The sequence below is a fragment of the Bufo bufo genome, chromosome 4 (genome assembly GCF_905171765.1).
Source record: "Bufo bufo chromosome 4, aBufBuf1.1, whole genome shotgun sequence".
NCBI lineage: Eukaryota > Metazoa > Chordata > Amphibia > Anura > Bufonidae > Bufo > Bufo bufo.
The window spans coordinates 277,058,119-277,080,508 of record NC_053392.1 but is presented as its reverse complement, the minus strand read 5'-3'; the positions used below and the strand labels follow the sequence as shown (position 1 = coordinate 277,080,508).

At 37.7% G+C, this 22,390-nt stretch overlaps 1 protein-coding gene across 4 annotated transcripts in view; it reads right to left on the bottom strand.

The window, feature by feature from the left end:
• Positions 1-22,390, bottom strand: part of ADGRB3 (adhesion G protein-coupled receptor B3) — a 1,057,188-nt gene that overhangs the window by 316,017 nt on the left and 718,781 nt on the right. For 2 of the 4 annotated variants that reach the window (XM_040428624.1, XM_040428627.1), the window contains exons 16-17: positions 13,718-13,750; positions 3,406-3,449 (exon numbers count right to left, since the gene is read on the bottom strand). In XM_040428624.1, the coding sequence (XP_040284558.1) occupies positions 3,406-3,449; positions 13,718-13,750 (77 nt within the window). The remainder of the gene's footprint in view (positions 1-3,405; positions 3,450-13,717; positions 13,751-22,390) is intronic. The other 2 variants (XM_040428625.1, XM_040428626.1) reach the window with 1 other exon arrangement.

The window sequence follows — 22,390 nt, the reverse complement described above, 5'->3', positions numbered from 1 at the left end:
AGTTATATGTGGTGAAAGCATCTACTAGCGTATTTCATTACAAAAAGAAAAATTATATACGAAGTTCACTTCTGCAGCTATATGTGGTGAAAGCATTTAGTGGCGTATTTCAGTACAAAAAGAAAAATATATATGCAGTTCACTTCTGCAGCTATATGTGGTGAAAGCGTTTAGTGACATATTTCATTGCAAAAAGAAAAATATATAAGCAGTTCACTTCTGCAGTTATATGTGGTGAAAGCGTTTAGTGGCGTATTTCAGTACAAGAAGAAAAATATATTTTCAGTTTACTTCTGCAGTTATATTTGGTGAAATAGTTTAGTGGCATATTTCAGTACAAATAGAAAAATATATATGCAGTTCACTTCTGTAGTTATATGTGGTAAAAGAGTTTAGTGGCATATTTCATTACAAAAAGAAAAAATATATATGCAGTTCACTTCTGCAGTTATATGTGGTGAAAGTGTTTAGTGACATATTTCAGTACTAAAAGAAAAATATATACGCAGTTCACTGTTGCAGTTATATGTCGTGAAAGCGTTCAGTGGTGTATTTCAGTACAAAAATATATATATGTGCAGTTCACTGTTGCAGTTATTTGTGGTAAAAGCATTCAGTGACATTTCAGTACTAAAAGAAAAATATATACGCAGTTCACTGTTGCAGTTATTTGCGGTAAAAGCGTTTAGTGGCCTATTTCAGTACAAAAAGAAAAATATATTTTCAATTCACTTCTGCAGTTATTTGCGGTAAAAGCTTTTAGTGACTTATTTTAGTACTAAAATAAAAATATATACGCTGTCCACTTCTGCAGCTATATATGGTGAAAGCGTTTACTGGCACATTTCATTAACAAAAAGAAAAATATATACGCAGTTCGCTTCTGCAGTTATATGTGGTGAAAGCGTTTAGTGCCGTATTTCAGTACAGGAAGAAAAATATATTCTCAGTTCACTTCTGCAGTTTTACGTGGTGAAAGCATTTAGTGGCGTATTTCATTACAAAAATAAAAATATATACGCGGTTTACTTCTGCAGTTATATGTGGTGAAAGCGTTTAGTGACATATTTCAGTACAAAAAGAAAAATATATACGCAGTTCACTGTTGCAGTTATTTGCAGTAAAAGCGTTTAGTGACGTATTTCAGTACAACAATAAAAATATATACGCATTTCACTTCTGCAGCTATATGTGGTGTAAGTGTTTAGCGGCATATTTCATTACAAAAAGAAAAAAATATATATACGCAGTTCACTTCTGCAGTTATCTGTGGTAAAAGCCTTTAGTGGCCTATTTCAGTACAAGAAGAAAAATATATTCTCAGTTCACTTCTGCAGCTATATGTGGTAAAAGCGTTTAGTGGCCTATTTTAGTACAAAAAGAAAAATAGATTCTCAGTTCACTTCAGCTGAAGAGGGTGTAAAAGGACTGCACTTCTTCTTGACGCCAACATCAACCTGCAAGGCACATTGTTCTACACCCTATAAAGGCTCTCTGAAGCCCAAAAATAGCAGTTTTTAATTGTAATTCACCGCAAATAAATTTGGATCGAAGTGAATCTTTTGAAAAATTCGGCTAACTGGCCGAATTTAATTTTTTTGAAATTTGCTCATCTCTACTCATTACATTAAATAATGTTAGTCCACAAAAGTCAATAGGGGAAAATTCTTCAAATATCCCGAAACCTAATGCATAGTGTAAAAATGAGAGATCAGGAATAGTTTTAGCCTCATGTTTACATCTGCTGTACATGTATGACTGTTGTTTGCTGGGACCATATGGCAATAAACAGCTGACATCAACCTGCAGTGACCAGGATAAGAGATACATTTGATTTTGGGAATTGGCAATCTCAATTCAATTGTCAGCATGAACTATGCAGCTCTGTATGTTCTTAGTAGCTGATATTTCTAATCACAAGTTCATTACTAGCTTAGCAGGTAGGACAACGTTATAATTTGTTATCTTTTATTCTTTACTATTTCTGATAACAACATTTTAAAACTGAATTTTCAGTTAATATTGAAGGAACAATATATAGATATTGATGACCTATCCTCAGGATAGGTCAATATCAGATCGGTGGAGGTCCAACACCTGGCACCCCCACAATCAGCTATTTAAGGCTGCTGTGGGGGCATTGACTAATGGGGCACAGAGTGAGAGCAGAAGACCATGTATACTGTGTAGGTTCTGCCACTGGAATACTGAAACTAAGATTTATGGAGCTGTCTGTCTCCAGCTCCATACATTGTAAATGGCTGATCAGTGGGGATGCAGAGTCCCTTGTAAATAGGGACAGACACCAACAGTAAGCCCTGACCTGGAACCCAGCCCACTTTCCCTACCTACTTGCAGTTCAAGCCCTAAGTAGCAAGACTGCAACTGGTTGACAGTCCCTATGCTACTAAGGTGCAGAGACAGACAAACACCAAGAGACAAAAACAACACAAAGGGATAGTCGTACAAAAATAGGTCAGAACCAGGCAAACAACACAGTATGAAAACGAGAGCCAGAGAGTAGTCAAAAGACAAGCCAAGATCAAATACCAGACGGCACAGTACAATTCACGTGAGACAAAGAGTGGTCAAAAGACAAGGCGAGGTCAAAAGCACAAACAAATCCAAGAACCAGGAATCTAGCTAGTAAGCCCAAACAAGACTATGACTGGAACTGGTATCTGGCCAGGAAGGGGTTTAAATAGAGCATCGAGTCCCAGGATCTGAACCTGATAGGTCATGATTTGACGCTCCATTAGTCAGAACACTAGCACAAAGCAATAGAGCAGCTGAGCAATCATCCCACTGCTAGTCTCCTCCAGCACATGCCCACTGTGGGGAGAAAGAATATTGCATTCTGTTGCTAAGGATACTGTCACGTTACCAGGAGGTGTGGCTTAGCAGCACATATCTCCAGGTTTGGACACTCCAAAGCTGGAGATCTCACCGCTAGAACCCGGACAGGTAAGTTTGTGACAATTTCTAAACTAAGTAAGATGCTTTATATGTTCCTGTGTACAGATTAAATAAAATATAATAAAAGCATTATTATTTTTAAACATGATGATGATTATAGTAATGCTCATTGTATACATGTTTACTTTGTTTTTCCTCATACAATTTGTTTAATCAACTTTCTTTTTACAATAATATGGTAATACCAGCAGATTGTCCTTTCCTGTTGTTCCATTACATGCTAATGTTGTAATTTTATTATGATTATTTCTCATCAAAACCTGGCTAATCCACTGCTGAATGAACCAGAATAATAAACATAAATGATAATAATAATAACAATAATCATAAAATATTCGAGCTTGAAATCACATCTAAACATAATGCAAGCAACTATAAAATTATAGAGAAGAAGGAGCGGATAATAAATAAGAAAGTGTTGCCACTTACGATTTTGAGTCATCCCAAAGAACGCAGTATGGCTTCAGAGTACCCTGAAAAATTGAGAAATGAAATTATTATTTCAGTCTTTGAACACAAAACTAGAAATGAATGTATGTGCTGCAAATGTATATTCTATAAATGAGGGAGCAGCCATTTAAGGACATTATGCACAGAGAAATAAATTACTAAAACATGTTATAACAATAGTATGGAAATTACTGATATGCAAGTTATGTTTTTCAAGACACTGATCTCAAAAATTGGCACAATTTTGATGCTATTAGATTCTATTAGGCTACTAGGTTTTCTACACATTTTCCTGACTTGTTCACCAAAGAGAGGGACTTAGTGGAAAGTAGCAAAGGTTAAGAGGTAAAGGGCCTAGCCTAAGCCATTATAATTCTGGCATACCGATAGCTGGTATAGAATTAGACAAACAAATTTAACTCTGCACCATTTTTTATCATCCAGCCTGAGCCACTGTTAAGACTGACTTGATAGAGGAGTTTACGTAACAAGATATTCATGTACAGAAGATGATGTTATTGCGGTAACTATAATACTATTTACATAACTGCAGAATTTATGAGACAGAAAGGCAAGACAAGTGGTGACACTCTCTTTGGGTATTGTATCAGGGCTGAATAGCTGGATTCAGCCTTGGAATCCTTTCTACAATAGAGAAGTTTTTTATCTCTAGCATGATTCCAACGGTAGTCATGGAGACCAAGGCATTTTCAGTCTACAGCTTTCCTTCAGAGTAAACTTGGAGGGAAGAGGTAGTCTAGGACTATGCTGATGTGTGTAATTAATGTTTAAAAACCTGCGTGGCATTCACAAATCTCATGCATTGCTATACAGTCCCTGTTAGGTGTCCGAAGTACAAAGCTGTTCTCCCTTAGAAGAAATATTTCTAAAGGGAAATAGCTCGGTATGTATCCAATCCAATCGAGTATATCAAGGCCCAAACCAAGAAAGTTCAATGTTTGCCTCTGTATTACATCAGAGGCCTACAGATGTACAGTAAGCCTCCAATGCACTGTGCTAGGGGCTTTGTTACAACTCTGTACAAAACGGAGCTGTAATAAAGCCACATGGACAAAACCTTAGGAAATGGAACTAGTGGACATAACTGGGGATGCCTCTTACCAGTTAGCTGCCTGCCCAATCTATTCTGATGTGGCAGGCGGAAGACTAGGTGTGAAGGAATAAAAACTATTATTATTTATACATTGCTGTCAAGCTTTTACAAAGCTGTATCAAGCTTTTAATGGCTGTCATGGCAGCAGACTGGGCAGTCACTTTAAAAACCTATTCAGAATTTTTCTTCGTAACAATGTACTATTGTTATATGTTTGTCTTCTCTAGGAATCTATGTTGAGAACACTTAACATCAAGTCATTTTTGGCCTCTTATGTATATTAGCTGTCCATACTGTACTATAAGATCTGCCGTTTTGTTGTATAAGATATAGAGGTATCTGGGGGCATCTGCATTTGTGAAGTAGCTGATAACTGGTAATTAAGCTCTTTTCACTGAACAAGGTGCTGTAAACTAAGTTTATTCGCATACTAACAAAACCACTTTCAGTATAAAAACTGTTAATAGTTGTAAAAACTAGATTAGAATTCAATAGAACTTCAATTAAAAGAATCGGATCTTAGCATTAAAGGGCTTGTCTTACTTCAGCAAATGGCATTTATGTATCAAGTAGACAAAATTATGATCACTAATTTATTTATTATAACCACTTATATAGTGCCAACATATTCCTTTACAGAAATCACTGTCGCTTGCTGAGTTGGGCTCAGAGTCTAAGTCCCTTAACAGTATGTCTTTGGAGTGTGAGAGGAAAGCGGAGAAGACTCACTCAAACACAAGGAGAACATACAATTTCCATGCAGAGGTTGTCCTTGGTTGGATTCAAACCTAGGATTTCAGCATTGTAATGCACCAGTGCTAACTAACGACCCCCTTTGCTGCCATACTAATGTATTGTGATTGTCCATATTGCTTCCTTTGCTAGCGTGATTTCTTTTTTAAAATCACATTATACACTGCTCATTTCAATGGTTAGAACCACCCTGCAATCCAGCAGCAGGTGCCAGCATCTCTGGTGGCCTGGAGTGTGCATAGGCCAGCACTTTTTCCTATAGTGTGCAAGCATAGCTTCCACTGCTGGATTATAGGGTGGTCGTATCCCCTGAAGACAGTGTATAATGTGATGGAAAAATGAATCAAGCCAGCAAAGGAGGCAATATGGATAATCATAATACAATAGTAAATGCCTTGTATTAACTTTCTCTACATGATAAATGCCATTTGCTCAACTGAGACAATCCCTTTAAGAAACATTGTTTACCATTTCTATTATATGGATTTTGAAAAAATTTGTATGCTGTTATCTCCATCTATCACATCCATGTCTATTATTTATGATAACTACTGAAATATGAACCTTTGCCTAAGTAGATAAACAAAGAAAGGAGTCATAATAACATCAGAGTTATAAACATTTGTATCTAAACTACGGGGGCTCGGTGACAGTGATTCTTCTTCATGATGTGACTCATTGTAGCAGTTGACTTTGATGACTACATATATTACACACAATTAGTAGTAAAGCAATGTAGTGAACTGATCAATGATCGGAAAGTATGCAATACTGTATAAGGAAAGAAATATCACGACAAGCAATATAAAATTGGGCAGGTTTACTAATTTAAGTGTTTTAGACAATTTTTGCACCTTTGATTCAATAAGGAATATGGCTTAGCATGATGAGCCATGGCTTGGATGTTGCAATGTGTGCCAAAATTGCACCAAGTCAAATAGGCAGTGTAAAGTTAGACAAACCTATCAAACGTTTAGCAATTTGCACTAATTTTATCATCAAGCATGAACCACTATGATAAATTTAGTGCATCTTTAGACTGCCTAAAATTACACTGTATAAACATTAGACAGGGTTAGGTAATCTGCCTCAATGAACATAAAGCATTGTCCATGCTATGCATAATGTCCATATGGAATGAAATTATCAAATTAAGAACATTCACTTTTGGATGTTGTGTCTTACTGCTGATGGAGCTCACTGTAAATTGCTTATGCCACAAAACCTAAGGACCAGCTAATGTAAATCTAGTATTGTCTCCTTTCCCATCTCCTACACCTTAACCATGTTTCCTTGATTTTCTATAATGATAAAGGAAAGGAACAAGCAAATAATGCAGTATGTCATGGTCATGTAGGCTCATCTGACATCACATAGCAATGTCCTTGGTATATGAGGCACATATTAGAACAAGCTGAGGCTGACTCACTAAAAGTATGTTTATAAAATATGTAATAAGAATAGACAACTCTTCTAGTCTTTATCAGTGCTGCTGCCATGGTCAGGGAGAAAAGTAATGTGCTTAGGAAATTAATTTGACCTTTTCAAGTATTGTGTTTTACTGTTTGACTTACCTACCAGATGGATGACCTATTCCTAGAATGATACTCTTTAGTCTTGCATATTACTTTTACATGATAAGATATTATACAGTATAATTTCATAGCAACTCTATAATTATGAAATGACATGACTATGATCAGAGATCTTTACAGAGTCTGATTAGCATTGATATATCTAGAAGGGTCTTTTTCACAGTGGTGTTAGGCTAGCCCCTACATTAGTTTTGCTTTTCAACTTTTAAAGCATTGCATGTACTATAGAATCATCATATATTCTTTTTATTTGTTTGTATTTTTTTTCTAGTCTTCAGAAAGTAAATGTATTCAAGTTGCGTGACAGTTTAAAAAAAGCTGTAGGTCAAAGGCATAATGTCTTTATAGAACTATCCCCCTATTCATGTTTTCGGACAATGGTTATTGATATATTAGGATAAATCAGAGTTATGAGTGAGGCCTGAGGAAACGCTGTACACATGAAAAGGCCGGTGCCTATCTACTGCACTTGAAAGTAGACAAATACAGAGATTGCTGCAGCTCTCACCTCTCACCCAGTGGAGCACGGATGTACAGACCTGGACTCAGTCTGGAGCAAAATGTGAAAAAGAAAACGAGTTCCAGCTCTTCACAATAAAAGGCTTTTTTATTCCACTTCTTTAAAAACAGACATCAATAGTGATGAGCGGGAGGTACCATATTCGATTTCGCGATATTTCGCGAATATTCGAACGAATATTCGCATTATTTTCGTCGAAATCGAATATTCGTAATTATTTTATTTTTCGCGAATAATATGCGAATAAATTTTTCGTACAAATTTTTTTCCTGTATAAGGCAACGTTCCTATGACTATGGCTAGGCTAATATGTGTATTTTACGAAATTTCTTAATACTGCTCTAACTTCGTCTTTTAGAAATATTTGTAATATTCTAAAAGACGGAGTTAGAGCAATATTACGAATATTCTAAAAGACGAAGTTAGAGCAATATTAAGAAATTTCGTATAATACACATAGATTGTAATTTAGCTAATATAGTGCTATAATCCTTTTTTTTTTCTTATCTAATTTTTTTGGCCTCTTCTGAACTTCAGTTTTTGGAAAATATGTACACTATTAAAAAAATTACTTTAGCAGTATATTAGCTAAATTACAATCTATATGTGTATTTCACGAAATTTCTTAATACTGCTCTAACTTCGTCTTTTAGAATATTCGTAATATTGCTCTAACTCCGTCTTTTAGAATATTACGAATATGCCGTATTTTTCGAATATAGTGCTATATTCTTGATTTTCGTATATAGCACTATTTTCGAAAAATTTCGAGTCATTTCATCAGTCAAGTATTACTATGCTTATTGCTAATGCTTAAAGCTTGTGTGCGGATCGCATGTTGTAAAGACGTTTTTTTTTTCACAAAGGCAAAGGCTAGGTTATGTTCCATGACAAGCAACCGTGCCGAGAATTCACTTGACATGTAAAAAGCGTTCAGTTACTCATATAATTTTGACTCTTTCTTATATTGTATGCGAAAATTCGCTACCATTAAATTCCTAAAAAAATTCTGTTCGTGTAATGGTTAGCTGGCTCATCCAAACTACTGTTAGCTGCTTTTGCTTACAGCTTGTGTGTGATTTATAATATGTGAGTTGTTCTAAATGCATTGGGCCTAATAAATTATATTTCTATTATTTTATTAGCTTAAAATGAAACGAAATTTCGTTTTAACGAATATAGAGGCAAATATTCTTATTTTTCGCGAATTCTCGAAGTTGCGATATTCGCGATAAAAATTCGCAATTCGAATATTCGCGCTCAATACTAGACATCAAGAGCAGAGTAGTATGCTGTGACGCGTTTCGGGCTGTTATATCTTAGCCCTTCATCAAGACAAATAAACAAACTTAAAATCTCCTTTTTATACACAGTGAGGAACAACCCCTCCCATTTGATTGGTTGGCTTCCATGCCCTCGAACAGTATCAGGTGTTCCTGACCTGTTAATCACAGGGAAAAGACAATTCCAACCAGGTGGGAAGTAATCCACAGTTTTAGAAAAAAAAACACTTTATTTATATTTTAGAGTTAAGTCATGTTTCCTATTCAATCCTTTAGGTATACAAGTTCCTAGATTAAACATCCAGTATGTTTCACGACTATATCATTTTTGCCTACGGTCTCCTCCTCTGACAGGAGCCGTGACTCTCTCAATTCCCTGTATACAAAACGCAGAGGTATCGCCCTTATGTACTACCGCAAAGTGTGATGTGGCCGCTGAGACATTCCGCGTTGCTGGTTGGAATTGTCTTTTCCCTGTGATTAACAGGTCAGGAACACCTGATACTGTTCGAGGGCATGGAAGCCAACCAATCAAATGGGAGGGGTTGTTCCTCACTGTGTATAAAAAGGAGATTTTAAGTTTGTTTATTTGTTTTGATGAAGGGCTAAGATATAACAGCCCGAATCGCGTCACAGCATACTACTCTGCTCTTGATGTCTGTTTTTAAAGAAGTGGAATAAAGAAGCCTTTTATTGTGAAGAGCTGGAACTCGTTTTCTCTATCTACTGCACTGTACCCAAATCTGAGATGTTTTTTTTGTGATGAAAATAAAGCTGCAAAAAGAGTCAGTGAGCGTCACTGTTTATTTCTACTAAGATTCATGTATTAATTGTCCACTGAGCACCGCGGTTGATCACATAACTTAGGGATGCCGATCCTGTATTGGATATCACATTCATGGCAGTGCCGACCAGTGACTTTGCTTACTGCAGTATAAATCAGAGTTGCGTTTGTTCTAGTTAAACTCAGCAGCTCTGCCTAACGATCATGTGATTGCTGGACAAATAGAAACAGGCGGCACCAATGAAACTTCAATATTAAACTAAACAGTCTCTGATCAGAAAAGGTAGTAATGACTAGTTGTAATTTCCAAAGGCAAACTTGTGGACTATATAAATCATTAGGTTTGAAATAATTTGTATGGTTAGAGTATCATCCTTTCAGAACTTTAAAAGACACAACACTCCATTTCTCTTCATCTTTCAGATATGGCATAGCCTGCTCATGACACTGAGTAAATAATACAACTCTTCCACTGGTCCCACTCTCTTTGCCTTGCTCTATTTTCCCCTTAAATCTTCCCTAAAGTTTATTAAGGACAACTTTTGCTGTTTCACCATGTGATATTATGCAAGATGATACCGGGCACCCATGGTTTTCTAGCTTTACAGACTGACTCAAGATATTGTGTGCCATAACTCCAACAACTTGAGTTTATTGACCTGCTTCTATCAAGCACTCACTGTTTCTGTGTAATATACCTTTGTATGCATTTGTTTATCTGCTTTGGTTATTTTTTTTGCAATAATATAAATGGGCATTTTTGGTAGAAAGTATTAGGAATTTCAAAGTGACGGTGCCAGATTTGTTACACAAAAAAAATTACTTTTTGAACTTTGAAATAGTTTTTTTTTGTCGACTATGAAGCACAAAAACAATATGTTAGGTTGCAGGCACTCTCCGATAAAATGATATTTAAAAAAAATTAAAATTAACTAACTGATTAAGTCCACTTTAGTTGCAATAGATAAAACTATGAAGCAGCACCCAGCAAAATGGCTGATGGCTGATAGTATTTGATGAAGTTTGGAGAATTGGGGGAATCATATTAATAATAAATTGAGTACTGTATCTTTAAATGCACTTCTTAAAAAAATGGATGCTAGTCTGCCTGAGGCAGCCTAAGTTACAAAAAGACACCCTCCCATTCTGTCTGTAAAACCTCTCTCTGTCAATTAATTACCGTATTTTTCGCTTTATAAGACACACCTGATGATAAGAAATACCTAGGTTTTTGAGGAGGAAAATAAGAAAAAAATATTTTGAACCAAAAGGTGTGCTTTTGGTGGGTTTTGAACTAATGGTGGTCTGTGGATGACACTGTTATGGGGATCTGTGGCTGATGCATTGTTAAGGGGGATCTGTGGATGACGCACTGCTATGAGAGATCTGTGGATGATGCACTGTTATGGGGGATCTGTGGATGATGCACTGTTATGGGGCATCTGTGGATGATGCACTGTTATGGGGATCTGTGGATCACACACTGATATGGGGGATCTGTGGATCACACACTGATATGGGGATATCTGTGGATGACACACTGTTATGGGGGATATCTGTGGATGACGCTATTATGGGGGATGCGTGGATGATACACTGCTATGGAGGATGTGTGGATAACACTGTTATGGGGGGGATATGTGGATGACACTGTTATGGGGGGATATGTGGATGACACACATATATCATCTTATGCTGGTCCCCCTAATGGCCCTATGTTTCACAGTATTACATAATTAATGTGTCCCCTCATGTCCCTGTGTGAATAGTGACCCCATTACACCGGGCCCCGCTCACAGTAGTCTTTATATTCGTATACATATTGGTGCAGGCAAAGGTAAGGCCATTTAGCAGAGTGCCGCTTATAAGAGATGAGCTCATTTTACGTTAACTACATTACTCCAGTGCCCAGCTCATTACCATCATCATCCACATTAATAACCTTATACCTGTTCTGTTGGTTATCTGGGAAAGTTTCTATATCTGGACAGCTACAGCAGCTACCCATTGCTTCTTTAGAAGACCATGGGATCAATAGACCTGGCCATTAATCTCCCTAGCCTCTGCTGCAGCATTAGGACGTCAGTCTTGTACCATGACAGCATGCTGTATGAGTTCTTAAGCAGCTTTCTAACGGCTCTCCATGGGGGACCGGGAGGCTTCGCTCACAGCCTGGGCTTGCTCCCCGGGCTCCAGGCAGCCAGCTGGGCCAACGCTGCTCACTGTGCGCAGTCTTTATATGTAAAGTTTATTTATTTAATGCTCAAGCAGTTGCTCCCTCTTTGTTAAGGTACCGTAATCGTCTGTAGTAGTACTCACTAGCTCACTCATAGCAGCGGTCAGGCCGGAAGCGTAACGTCACTCACTCAGTTAGTCACACTCCTGCCCCGCCAGCTTCATTAATCAAGTAGGAGCATGACCGAGTGAGTGACGTTACGCTGCCAGACTGACCGCTGCTTTGAGTGAGCTAGTGAGTACTACTACAGACGATTACGGTACTTTAACAAAGAGGGAGCCACTGCTTGAGCATTAAATAGACTTTACATATAAAGACTGCAGTGAGCTTTGCCCGTTTAATGGAGTACAGTGAGTGCACCGGGCCCCGTCGTGAGTGCACCAGCAGTTGCCGACCTCCAGCCCCTCCTCCTATCCCGCTTACTGTAACTGATACATCGCAGGCCACGCTGTGCAGCATAGTGGCAGGCGATATATCAGTGTCAGCCATGTAAAAATTGCACCATTCGCTTTATAAGATGCGCTTTAATTTTCCTCCCACTTTTGAGGGGAAAGAGTGCATCTTATAAAGCGAAAAATATGGTATATAATCTAACTCTTGTCTTCTCTTCACCATGAAATAATCTCCCGAACCCTAAACTAGCTACTTTCTGTGTTCTAACAAATATGCTATCCCTCCAATATGCAAGCCCAGAAGAACATGGAGGATTCTAGCTGGAATTTTATATTGTGTCTATGAGACGTCCACTGACATCACACAGTCCCTCATGATTGACTTAATATAACTGCTAGACTTTATGGGCAAAGTCCACTGGAATGGCCATTTGACCCTCTTTCATCTTCTCATCCTCTCTGTATTCTGTTGGCAGAAAAATGGCATATGTCTCTTTGATTGAAAGTTTAGATTTATTAGAAACAGTTTTTTTATTTTTTATTGTGAATGAATCAATTCTGCAATCTCTAAATATAACTTTATTATTATTGTAAGTTGTATCTTAAATCTCCTATTAAGGTATACTCATTTAAGATAGCTATCAAGGTAGATGATAAAGAGATTCCATAGTATTATGGCCAATATTTATATAAAATAAATATAAGCTGAATTGTAATTTGCAGCTAAATTCAGTTTTAGCATGCAAAATATGTTAGACTGAACCTGCCACCTTGAAAATGCTATCCAATCTGCACACAGCATTTTATACAGAGGAGATTGACTTAGTTTTAGATTGATTAGGGGACATAGATAGAGATATTCTAGTTATTAACAGCCTTCCCTGTATAAGTGTGTGTACAAATATACAACCGCCCACTGGACTCTTATTACTAGAATTAACAGAGATTGAAATCAATAAATTACAAAGTACACATAATCTTTTCTCATAAAACTACAGTACATATCAATACAGTGTATATCGATCTGCTCAGCTTCTGCTGAGTAATGTGCTGCCTACTAATCAGATGGCATACTTATCTTGACAGGTTCCCTTTAAATTATTAGTTATTAAAATCTCTTAAGAGGTAACATCTCACATACAGTATTCTAACATAAGCGCTATATCAAATTCATTGCAAGGACCCCTATATTAGAATTATAGTGCAGTTTTTTAGTGTAATCTTTTCTGTAAACTGTAAACCTAAAAATGTAATTAAAAGCAACAAAAGAATCGAATGACTGAAAGTGGATAATGCTACAGTCCATTCCTTTGGGAAGAAATGAATGGAAAGTGACATGGACAGGCATGTATGATGAAAAATAGCGATCACTGACTTGGAAATGATTTCATGTATTCTACAGCTTAGTGCATTATGCGGAAAAATAGAGACAGTAATCCACTAGTATTCAGCATATAAATTCTATTGAAAGTAGAAAGAGAACGGTGAATTGTTTTTTTATTGTGTCAAACTAAGCTTACTGAGCTCCAAAGCTGACAAAATAAGCAATGGCAGGTTTAGACACATCAGCATTTACATCCTGAACTTCATGTAATATTGTCATCAAATATTTACCCAAATTTGAGGCAAATTTTGTAAGCAGGATATCTGAGAACAATACATAATACTGGTTACATAGCACTGAACAAGTGGTCATTGTCAGGACAGGTTCTCATTGGCATTATGGAATTCCGTTATAACAGAGTTATAACAGAATATAACCAAATTGTAGAACAAATGCACTCCATTTTTGCTCCACCCTAATACATGTTTATGGGGACACATAAAGGTTCTGTTTGGTACCATTATACATGACGGAAAAAATTGTCCTATCGAATGGAACCGTTATGTGTCCCCATAGGCATGTATTATGACGGGGCAAAACAGAATGCCTCTTAAAGGCTTTAGTTTAGCATTCTGAACCTATAATTAAATACCATAATGCAAATGTGAACCTGCTCTTACTCACATCAGTCCTTGTCCCCTTAAAAAAAAAAAATTATTAAATTCTTAAAACATAACAAAGGGAAGGAAGAAAGAGAAAACTGTGGGAGAGAGTGTTATATGGACAGGAAACTAACCAAATTTATCTTTATTTTGCTTTTTGCTATACTTGGATTTAATTGTCCTTTCAATTATATTTTTTAGAACTGTGAACAATATTTGAAGGAGTCAGTAGCATTCAATAACACTGGACTAGCTATTGCAATATATCCAAAGAAAATAAAGTATGTTCCGATATATTCATAAAAGGCTTTTTTCCCTCAATTTAACAAAAATCAATCCTAAAGAATGCAATAAAATCACAAAAGGTGCTTGAACACAAAATAATTAATGATCAGGTCTGTCCCACAAAAACATTTAAAGGGTCACTGGGTTTTGGTAAAACTTTCAATATGTCATACAGACATATCAGAAGTTTTGATTTGTGGGGATCTGAGTACTGAGACCACCATGATTGCTAGATTGAGGAAAGAGAAGAGTGTGCATATAGTACTCTCTCCTCTTGTTGCCGGAGACAGACTCTTCAGTGAGAAGCTATATGCGGTCGCTTCTTGCTTCACATTCTAGCGATCGTTGGGGGTCTCAGCCCTCAGAACCCCACCAATCAAAACTTTTAACATGTCTCTAGTAGCAGGATCTGAATTTTCACTGTGTTCCATCAGGCAGCTCAGGCCTTTTAAAAACACTCATTATAGCTCAGTTCTGATCTTACTGAAATAAGTGTGGCTTAAATAAGTGTTTTTGACCTTTTAGTAATTTAGAGATAAGGTTTATTAGATGACTGGCACAAAATAAAAGTAAAAAGTGCAATTTACATAGCTAGAAAAAACAGTTAACCCTTTGAACGACTCAATATTTTTTGTAAAAAAACAATGGAAAAAAAAGATTTTTAGCCCAAAATGAGTAAAATGCAATCATAAAAAATTGCCCCAAAGGTGTATATAGCCTTTAGTGATAAGCAAAGTAAGGAAAAATTTGATTTGGCTGCTTTGACAAATTTCACAAAGAAATTCAATTTGTGACAAATTACTTAATCAAGAAAAGCATTCCTTTGTATGCAGCGGGTGCAATGACTGGGAACGGTGATTGCGTCGCCCCCTGTCATTGAACCCCTAAAATACTACATTCATTGCTGATCATGACATCAGATGCTACAATTGGGGGCTTTCAGGGGTTAATCTGGTAAATAAAAAATACATACTCATCTTATCTATTTGCTTGCAGAGAGGCCGTTGCTGCCATCTTGGCTGAAAAAAACATGCAAAATCTCACACGGTGATGGACGTCATCACCCTCACCTTGCACAGTGATGTCACACGTCACCCCGTGCAAGATTTTGCATGGTATCTTCAATCAAAATGTCTGTGACGGCCTTTCCACGAGCAAATGGATGAGGTATGTTTTTTTTCTTTTACCGCCATTTCAGGAAACATAGATTAATTACCACAAAGCACGAGGAAATTTGGCTTCGCAGCAAAATGATTTTTTCCTGAAATCCAGATCAAGGTCAATTTGTTTGGCTTTGATTCGCTCAACACTAATAGCCTTTAAGTATAATAGTACAATATTATTTTTTATTTCACTACATGTTTAGATATTTTCTCATCTAATATTTCTATGCAAGCTAGAATAATGGGTTCAGTTAAATATTTACCCCATTTCAGTTCTTCCTAAGACTCATAACCTTCCATGTACCTTTTTCTTTATAAAAGCAAGGTAACCCTAACATAGTCATCTTAATTGAACAAAAAAAGGCTCTGTTTTTATTGCTACAAAAATCCAATGAACATAAAAAATCTTTATGGTCTCAAAAGTGTATTTTACATTAATTTTTTTGTTCATACGTTTCTTTACATCTTCTGAAAGAACGGTTTTGTTGTCAGGAGCTATTACACTTCAGTGCAGCAGTGCAATCAGGGATTATGGATTTGGTGGAGCATTCTTCCAAAATCACAGTTGTTTTGAAAGTGTTCTTGTGGCAAGAGATGAGTGGGAATGTACTTCACTTATAAGGTATATATTCCCTTGAACATGCAGACTAAATCATTGACAGGTCTTTTTTATTGCTCTGATTTAATGACTATCTGGGGGCTTCTAAGATTGCAACTTTCATAGTGAAGAAAACAGTAACATCAAAAAACAAAGAGGAAAATGTGAGATTATAAAACAAAATTTACATATGACACTGTATGTATGCCATACACATTTACAGATTTCCTTAATTTTTTTTTTCCGAAACAGGATAACAGAAAAGTACAGTAAATATTAAAAATGCTATTTTCTTAATGGTGATAAGTCATTATTATTGTATTATCTCTATCAAGAGAAGTAAACTTAAGCCCATAACATATATTCAGAGTAGTCCTTACAAAACACGTTAAAAATAAACTGCCCCAACCATAAGTAAACAATTTATTGTATCTTATTTTACTATAAAATATTTTCTGTATTATAGTGTTGATCCATCCATTGAGAATATTTTTAGCTCAGTGGACAATTTTTTGGACATAAGCATTAACTCTTTCCCTGCCAAGGATTTATTTATTTTGTCCTTACAGGGTGGCATCTTAGTAGCCAAATAATTATCTTGTAAATCCTTGCTGCTGCTGGTTGGGTCTTAGCCTGAGCTTTAAAGGGCTTCTGTCACCCCACTAAACTCTTCTCTTTCGGTGACGTCATCGGCGCAGGCGCACTGAGGGAGTGCTGAGGAGACGAGCCTTCTTCTCTCAGAGCGCCTGCGCCGAATCAAGACAGGCGCGCGATTTTTGAAATGCAGACATAGCCAGCCGGAGGAGGAGATCGCTGCTGGCCCTGTCAATCAACAGGAGGAGGGGGTGTTTTTTTGCGGCTGCTACCAGCAAGTAGCCGCCCTACTTGCTGGTAGACAGGTAATTTGCATATTATAAAAGTACATTTTTTGCATTATCTACTGAACGAAAATGATTAATAACATAATGTATAGATACACTCACCTAAAGAATTATTAGGAACACCATACTAATACGGTGTTGGACCCCCTTTTGCCTTCAGAACTGCCTTAAATCTACGTGGCATTGATTCAACAAGGTGCTGATAGCATTCTTTAGAAATGTTGGCCCATATTGATAGGATAGCATCTTGCAGTTGATGGAGATTTGAGGGATGCACATCCAGAGCACGAAGCTCCCGTTCCACCACATCCCAAAGATGCTCTATTGGGTTGAGATCTGGTGACTGTGGGGGCCATTTTAGTACAGTGAACTCATTGTCATGTTCAAAAAAACTATTTGAAATGATTTGAGCTTTGTGACATGGTGCATTATCCTGCTGGAAGTAGCCATCAGAGGATGGATACATGTTCTCATTCTGTTTACGCCAAACGGACTCTACCATTTGAATGTCTCAACAGAAATCGAGACTCATCAGACCAGGCAACATTTTTCCAGTCTTCAACAGTCCAATTTTGGTGAGCTCGTGCAAATTGTAGCCTCTTTTTCCCATTTGTAGTGGAGATGAGTGGTACGCGGTGGGGTCTTCTGCTGTTGTAGCCCATCCGCCACAAGGTTGTGCGTGTTGTGGCTTCACAAATGCTTTGCTGCATACCTCGGTTGTAACGAGTGGTTATTTCAGTCAACGTTGCTCTTCTATCAGCTTGAATCAGTCGGCCCATTCTCCTCTGACCTCTAGCATCCACAAGGCATTTTTGACCGCAGGACTGCCGAATACTGGATGTTTTTCCCTTTTCACACCATTCTTTGTAAACCCTAGAAATGGTTGTGCGTGAAAATCCCAGTAACTGAGCAGATTGTGAAATACTCAGACCGGCCTGTCTGGCACCAACAACCATGCCACGCTCAAAATTGCTTAAATCACCTTTCTTTCCCATTCTGACATTCAGTTTGGAGTTCAGGAGATTGTCTTGACCAGGACCACACCCCTAAATGCATTGAAGCAACTGCCATGTGATTGGTTGACTAGATAATTGCATTAATGAGAAATAGAACAGGTGTTCCTAATAATTCTTTAGGTGAGTGTATATTGCAGTATAGGGATTATAAGTGCCCAAAAAAAAATAATATATGTTTAGTGGGGTGACAGAAGCCCTTTAAAACAAGACCAGGATGGCAGATATAGCCACTATAAATCATTAGTTAGAGCCCTTAGAATTTTGAGATTGCCAGTTTTAATATAAGACATATGAATCCCTAGCTGTAACATAGCCTGATATATGCCAGGATGAAGCAGCCTCCCCCCTCTTCAGCTGGAAGATACCTAGCCACCATCATTTCTCCATAAAATGCAATTGTAGACAGCTCTTTATAATTGTTGCTGCGCTGTGGACACCGGCAGCAGCTTATTATGGGCACAGTACATTTTTAACAGCTCAGTAGGTCAATGTTTTTCATGACAGCAGGGTCTACTGACAACTTCATGTTTGTGTCAATCTGGTTCCCACACCAGGTGCTTATCAGTCTCTTCCACAACCTCGTCAATGGATATCCCACTATCACCAACAGAAGCAGGGCAGAGTGTTACTTCCACTCTTCCTCCCTCCTATCATATGTGTAAAATAAATTGTTACCATGCTGTGTGAAATGTTGCCATCTCCAGCTGGACAAGGTAGTCAACAACATTAACAAGAACATCGTGGCTGTGCTGCATTTGGGAGAAATAACACCTGGTCCCTGTGTGGTGCATGTGATAATTGTAATGATGTGATCATTTTTGAAAAAGTACCATGGCTTGCAGAAGGTGTTGACCATGTCCAGGAGACAGTTCTTGCATTTCAGCCTTTCTTATGTAGCAAGGAATAGAAAGTCTGCTATTGCATGGCTTGATCCACGACATTCCAACTGTTGAATTCCACCTTACATATACATATGTACAAGCAGTGCAAAGTGGTGAATTATTTTATCATGCATCAGACCATATAGCAGGGATCATGTGTTGTTTTGAGGTCTGGCAGGGGCACCTCATTAAAGACATGTTTTGCATAGTTAGGCCCTTTGAAGAGGCCACCAAATTTGTTAGTAAGAGCAACTGTGGCATCAACAATGTCATCTCCAGGATATTTATCTTAGAGCAGATGCTCGCACTGAGATAACAAGGGATTGTAGAAGAAGAATAGCTTCCACATCTTTCTGACCACCCTTTCGCTGTTGCGGACACACACAGAAAATTTCCCATGAAGGAAAAAGTGGAGAAGAAGGAGGATAAGTATGAGTAGCTACCACTGGTGGAAGAGGAGCATAAGGAAGAGGAGTCGGTGGTGCAGGCAGATGAGGCTGAATGGTGATGATGACAACACTGACTATGATGACCAATCATTGCAATGGGGGGAGGGGCGAAGTGAGTGTTTTTTTCTGATAACACTGTGGGTGTTTAAACATCATCTGCCTCAAACAAGGAACAGTTTTTGGAATGTTTTTTTTTTAAAATTTAAATACAGCATAAAAGAATGATGGGGCAGTGTAATTTTAAACACACTGTTGGTCGACACCATCAACCATGTGTTTACTAATAGCTTTATATGTCAGTGTCACTCTGACGTCATTTGCTATTGCTTTCATAGAGGTGTTGAGCTTTACTGGGGTTTAAACATTTAAAGAAAATTTTTAAAAAAGAGAGAAGACACAAGAGAAAAATATGACCCCTAGGAGACCTCAGAGTGTCATATACTTATTTTCGATTTCGGTAGAATTGATTTGGACCTGAATCAAATCTTTTGAATAATGAGCCAGGAAATATTTACTTTTTCCTAATCCTAACATCATCCAAGAAACATGAATCACAACTTCCTCCTGCAGAAGTCTGCACTAGATAATCTGTAACATCATTTTAGCCAAATGAAGTATTTATTTGTGTCTGTGTCCTGAGCAGTGAGAAACGCTATGTCATTCTCCATCCCCTCAGGACCTGCACTGTGCATAACACAGAAAGATAGTTTGGCCTAGACTCTTTAATAAGCACTAGACAATGTACATTTCAAGAGCAGCAGTACAAATATTGTCAAGTATGAACGTATAAATGATTTCCGGAAATGACTATTGTATATTAAAAATAATTTCCGAAAACCCAAACTTCAAGACACAGTTGCAATGCTTCTTGCCATGTCAGCCCGGCTTGGCAGTTTTGTAATAACAGTCTAGTAAAGAAGCAAGGACTGTGTCAGAGGATAATTAATGGCGTGTGTCTTATTCTAAAAGCAGTATCTAAACACTGGCAAAGCTGATGAAGTCTGAAGAAAGAATTGCTACAAATACAGAAAAAGTTAATGAAATATTTACACTATTTCTATTTAAATATATGCTTGCCTGCAAAATATATGAATGCTTTGTAGTTAAAATGAGCATTTTCCTAACTCTGTATATGTATACACTAAACTGGTAGACAAATTAACTCATAAAAGCCAAATCAGAGACCCATTTGTAGACAGCACTCTTTCAGGGTTGTTGCCTCTCATCAGTACAAAGCAGTGCACTGTCTGGCTGAATGGGATGCTTTTGATGTAGCTCCGTATGGGGGCCAGAGGTACTGTTTTTTATATAAGAGGATCAGAGGTATGTGAAGATTAAGGGTCTTTTTACACATGCAGAACGAACATTTATATAAATTTCAGTGGGCGATTTATCATCTCCCTACGCCACAAAAGTAGCATTGAAAATTCACAAACTACATGCTTGCAACTTTTTAAATTTGAATTTAAGAAAAAAAGTTGCAAAGGGCGAGGAAGTAGATGTGGCCACTGGTCAGCAGCCACAACAAATTTAGCAAATGAAGCCTGAAATCTACGACAGCTCAGAGCTACCATAGATTTCAGTTTAGGTGCACGGATTGTCAGAGGATGCACCTAATTTATAACAAGACCTGTGCCTCATCATAAATTAGGTGCCTACTCTGGCTGGACAGGGGGTATCAAGAATGGAGCAGAGGGATAAGTGAATTTCCGAAAATTTGTTTATGGTCCGATTCGTTTGAATTGCATTTGCAAAATCAAAAGTGCTCCAAGCAGCATTCTCTATCTCTTTATCTCTCTCTCTCTCGTCACTCAAATCAAATCACTAGAAATTCTTTTCTATAGAAATCAATGTGCTCATCTCTTTTTTTTTACGTCTATTAATTTGTGATTTTAGAAAATGTACCTTGCCTAACGATGTGGCTTTTTTAGCCCCCCGACTCCATATTGGTACCATAGTTATGAGGAACTATTAGCAATTTAATTATTAACAGAGTATCGCTTTATAATGATTTTCTTCTACGTGAGATATATGAAATTATTGACAGGGAATATTGGCCTGGCTGTTACAGGGTAGCAGTTTACACACTTTAAAGTTGTATTCTTGTTAAAATCCACTCTCCACATCTGAATATCACATCCGTGTATGAAAAGCCTAAGTCCGCATCCATGCAATTGATAACATTTGTATTCTATATAAAAGAAATATAGCACAGACAGAACTTGTTTTCACTTTAGCCTCAGGTTTTTTAGAACTGAAAAAGATTTTGGTGTTATTTCAGTTCTCTGATTATTGATTTTTTGTTTTGCTTTGGATGTACTTGAAGAAGTGTTGTTCTATCATATGAAGAAATGTTATTGGACATCTTACAGATTCATAGCCACGTTCCCAAAATATTAAAGGGCATGGTCAGACTGTGAGTAAACTGTGGTAAAAAGGAAAAAAAGTATTATAGCAGTGATACTATAACGGTCGCGTACACACACACACAGGGGGGAGGGAAGTGACCACTGCGCTCCACCCTTACCCCTGGCCCTGACTACTCGCCTCGCGAGTCCTAATGACAGGAGACAACTGGACGGCTATCCCTAGCTTGGAATAAGTGCAGGGATGACAGACAGACAAACAACAGAACGTGAATGGACCGAGTCAATACCAGGAAAGCTACAAAGTACAAATGGAGCAAGCAGAGGATCGTCAGGAGGAGGCCGGGGTCAGAATACCAGGAGAGCAGCAAAGTACACAAGGAGCAGGCAGTGGATAGTCAGGAATTCAGCAGGAGGTAAGTACGCCAGGAAAGACAAAATCACAGGTGGAACCTAAATAACAGGCAATCTGTGGCCAGCAGATTGCCTGTTTAAATAGGGAGCTAGATGGGTTATGTGACGTGGCCAGCATCACATGACTCCACACAGACTACACAGCCGAGCACCGAGTGATCAGCTCGGTGCTCAGTCCTAAAACCATTAGCATGAATGCAGATAGATGCACACATAGTATTATCAGGAGTGCGGGTGACGCTGGACGC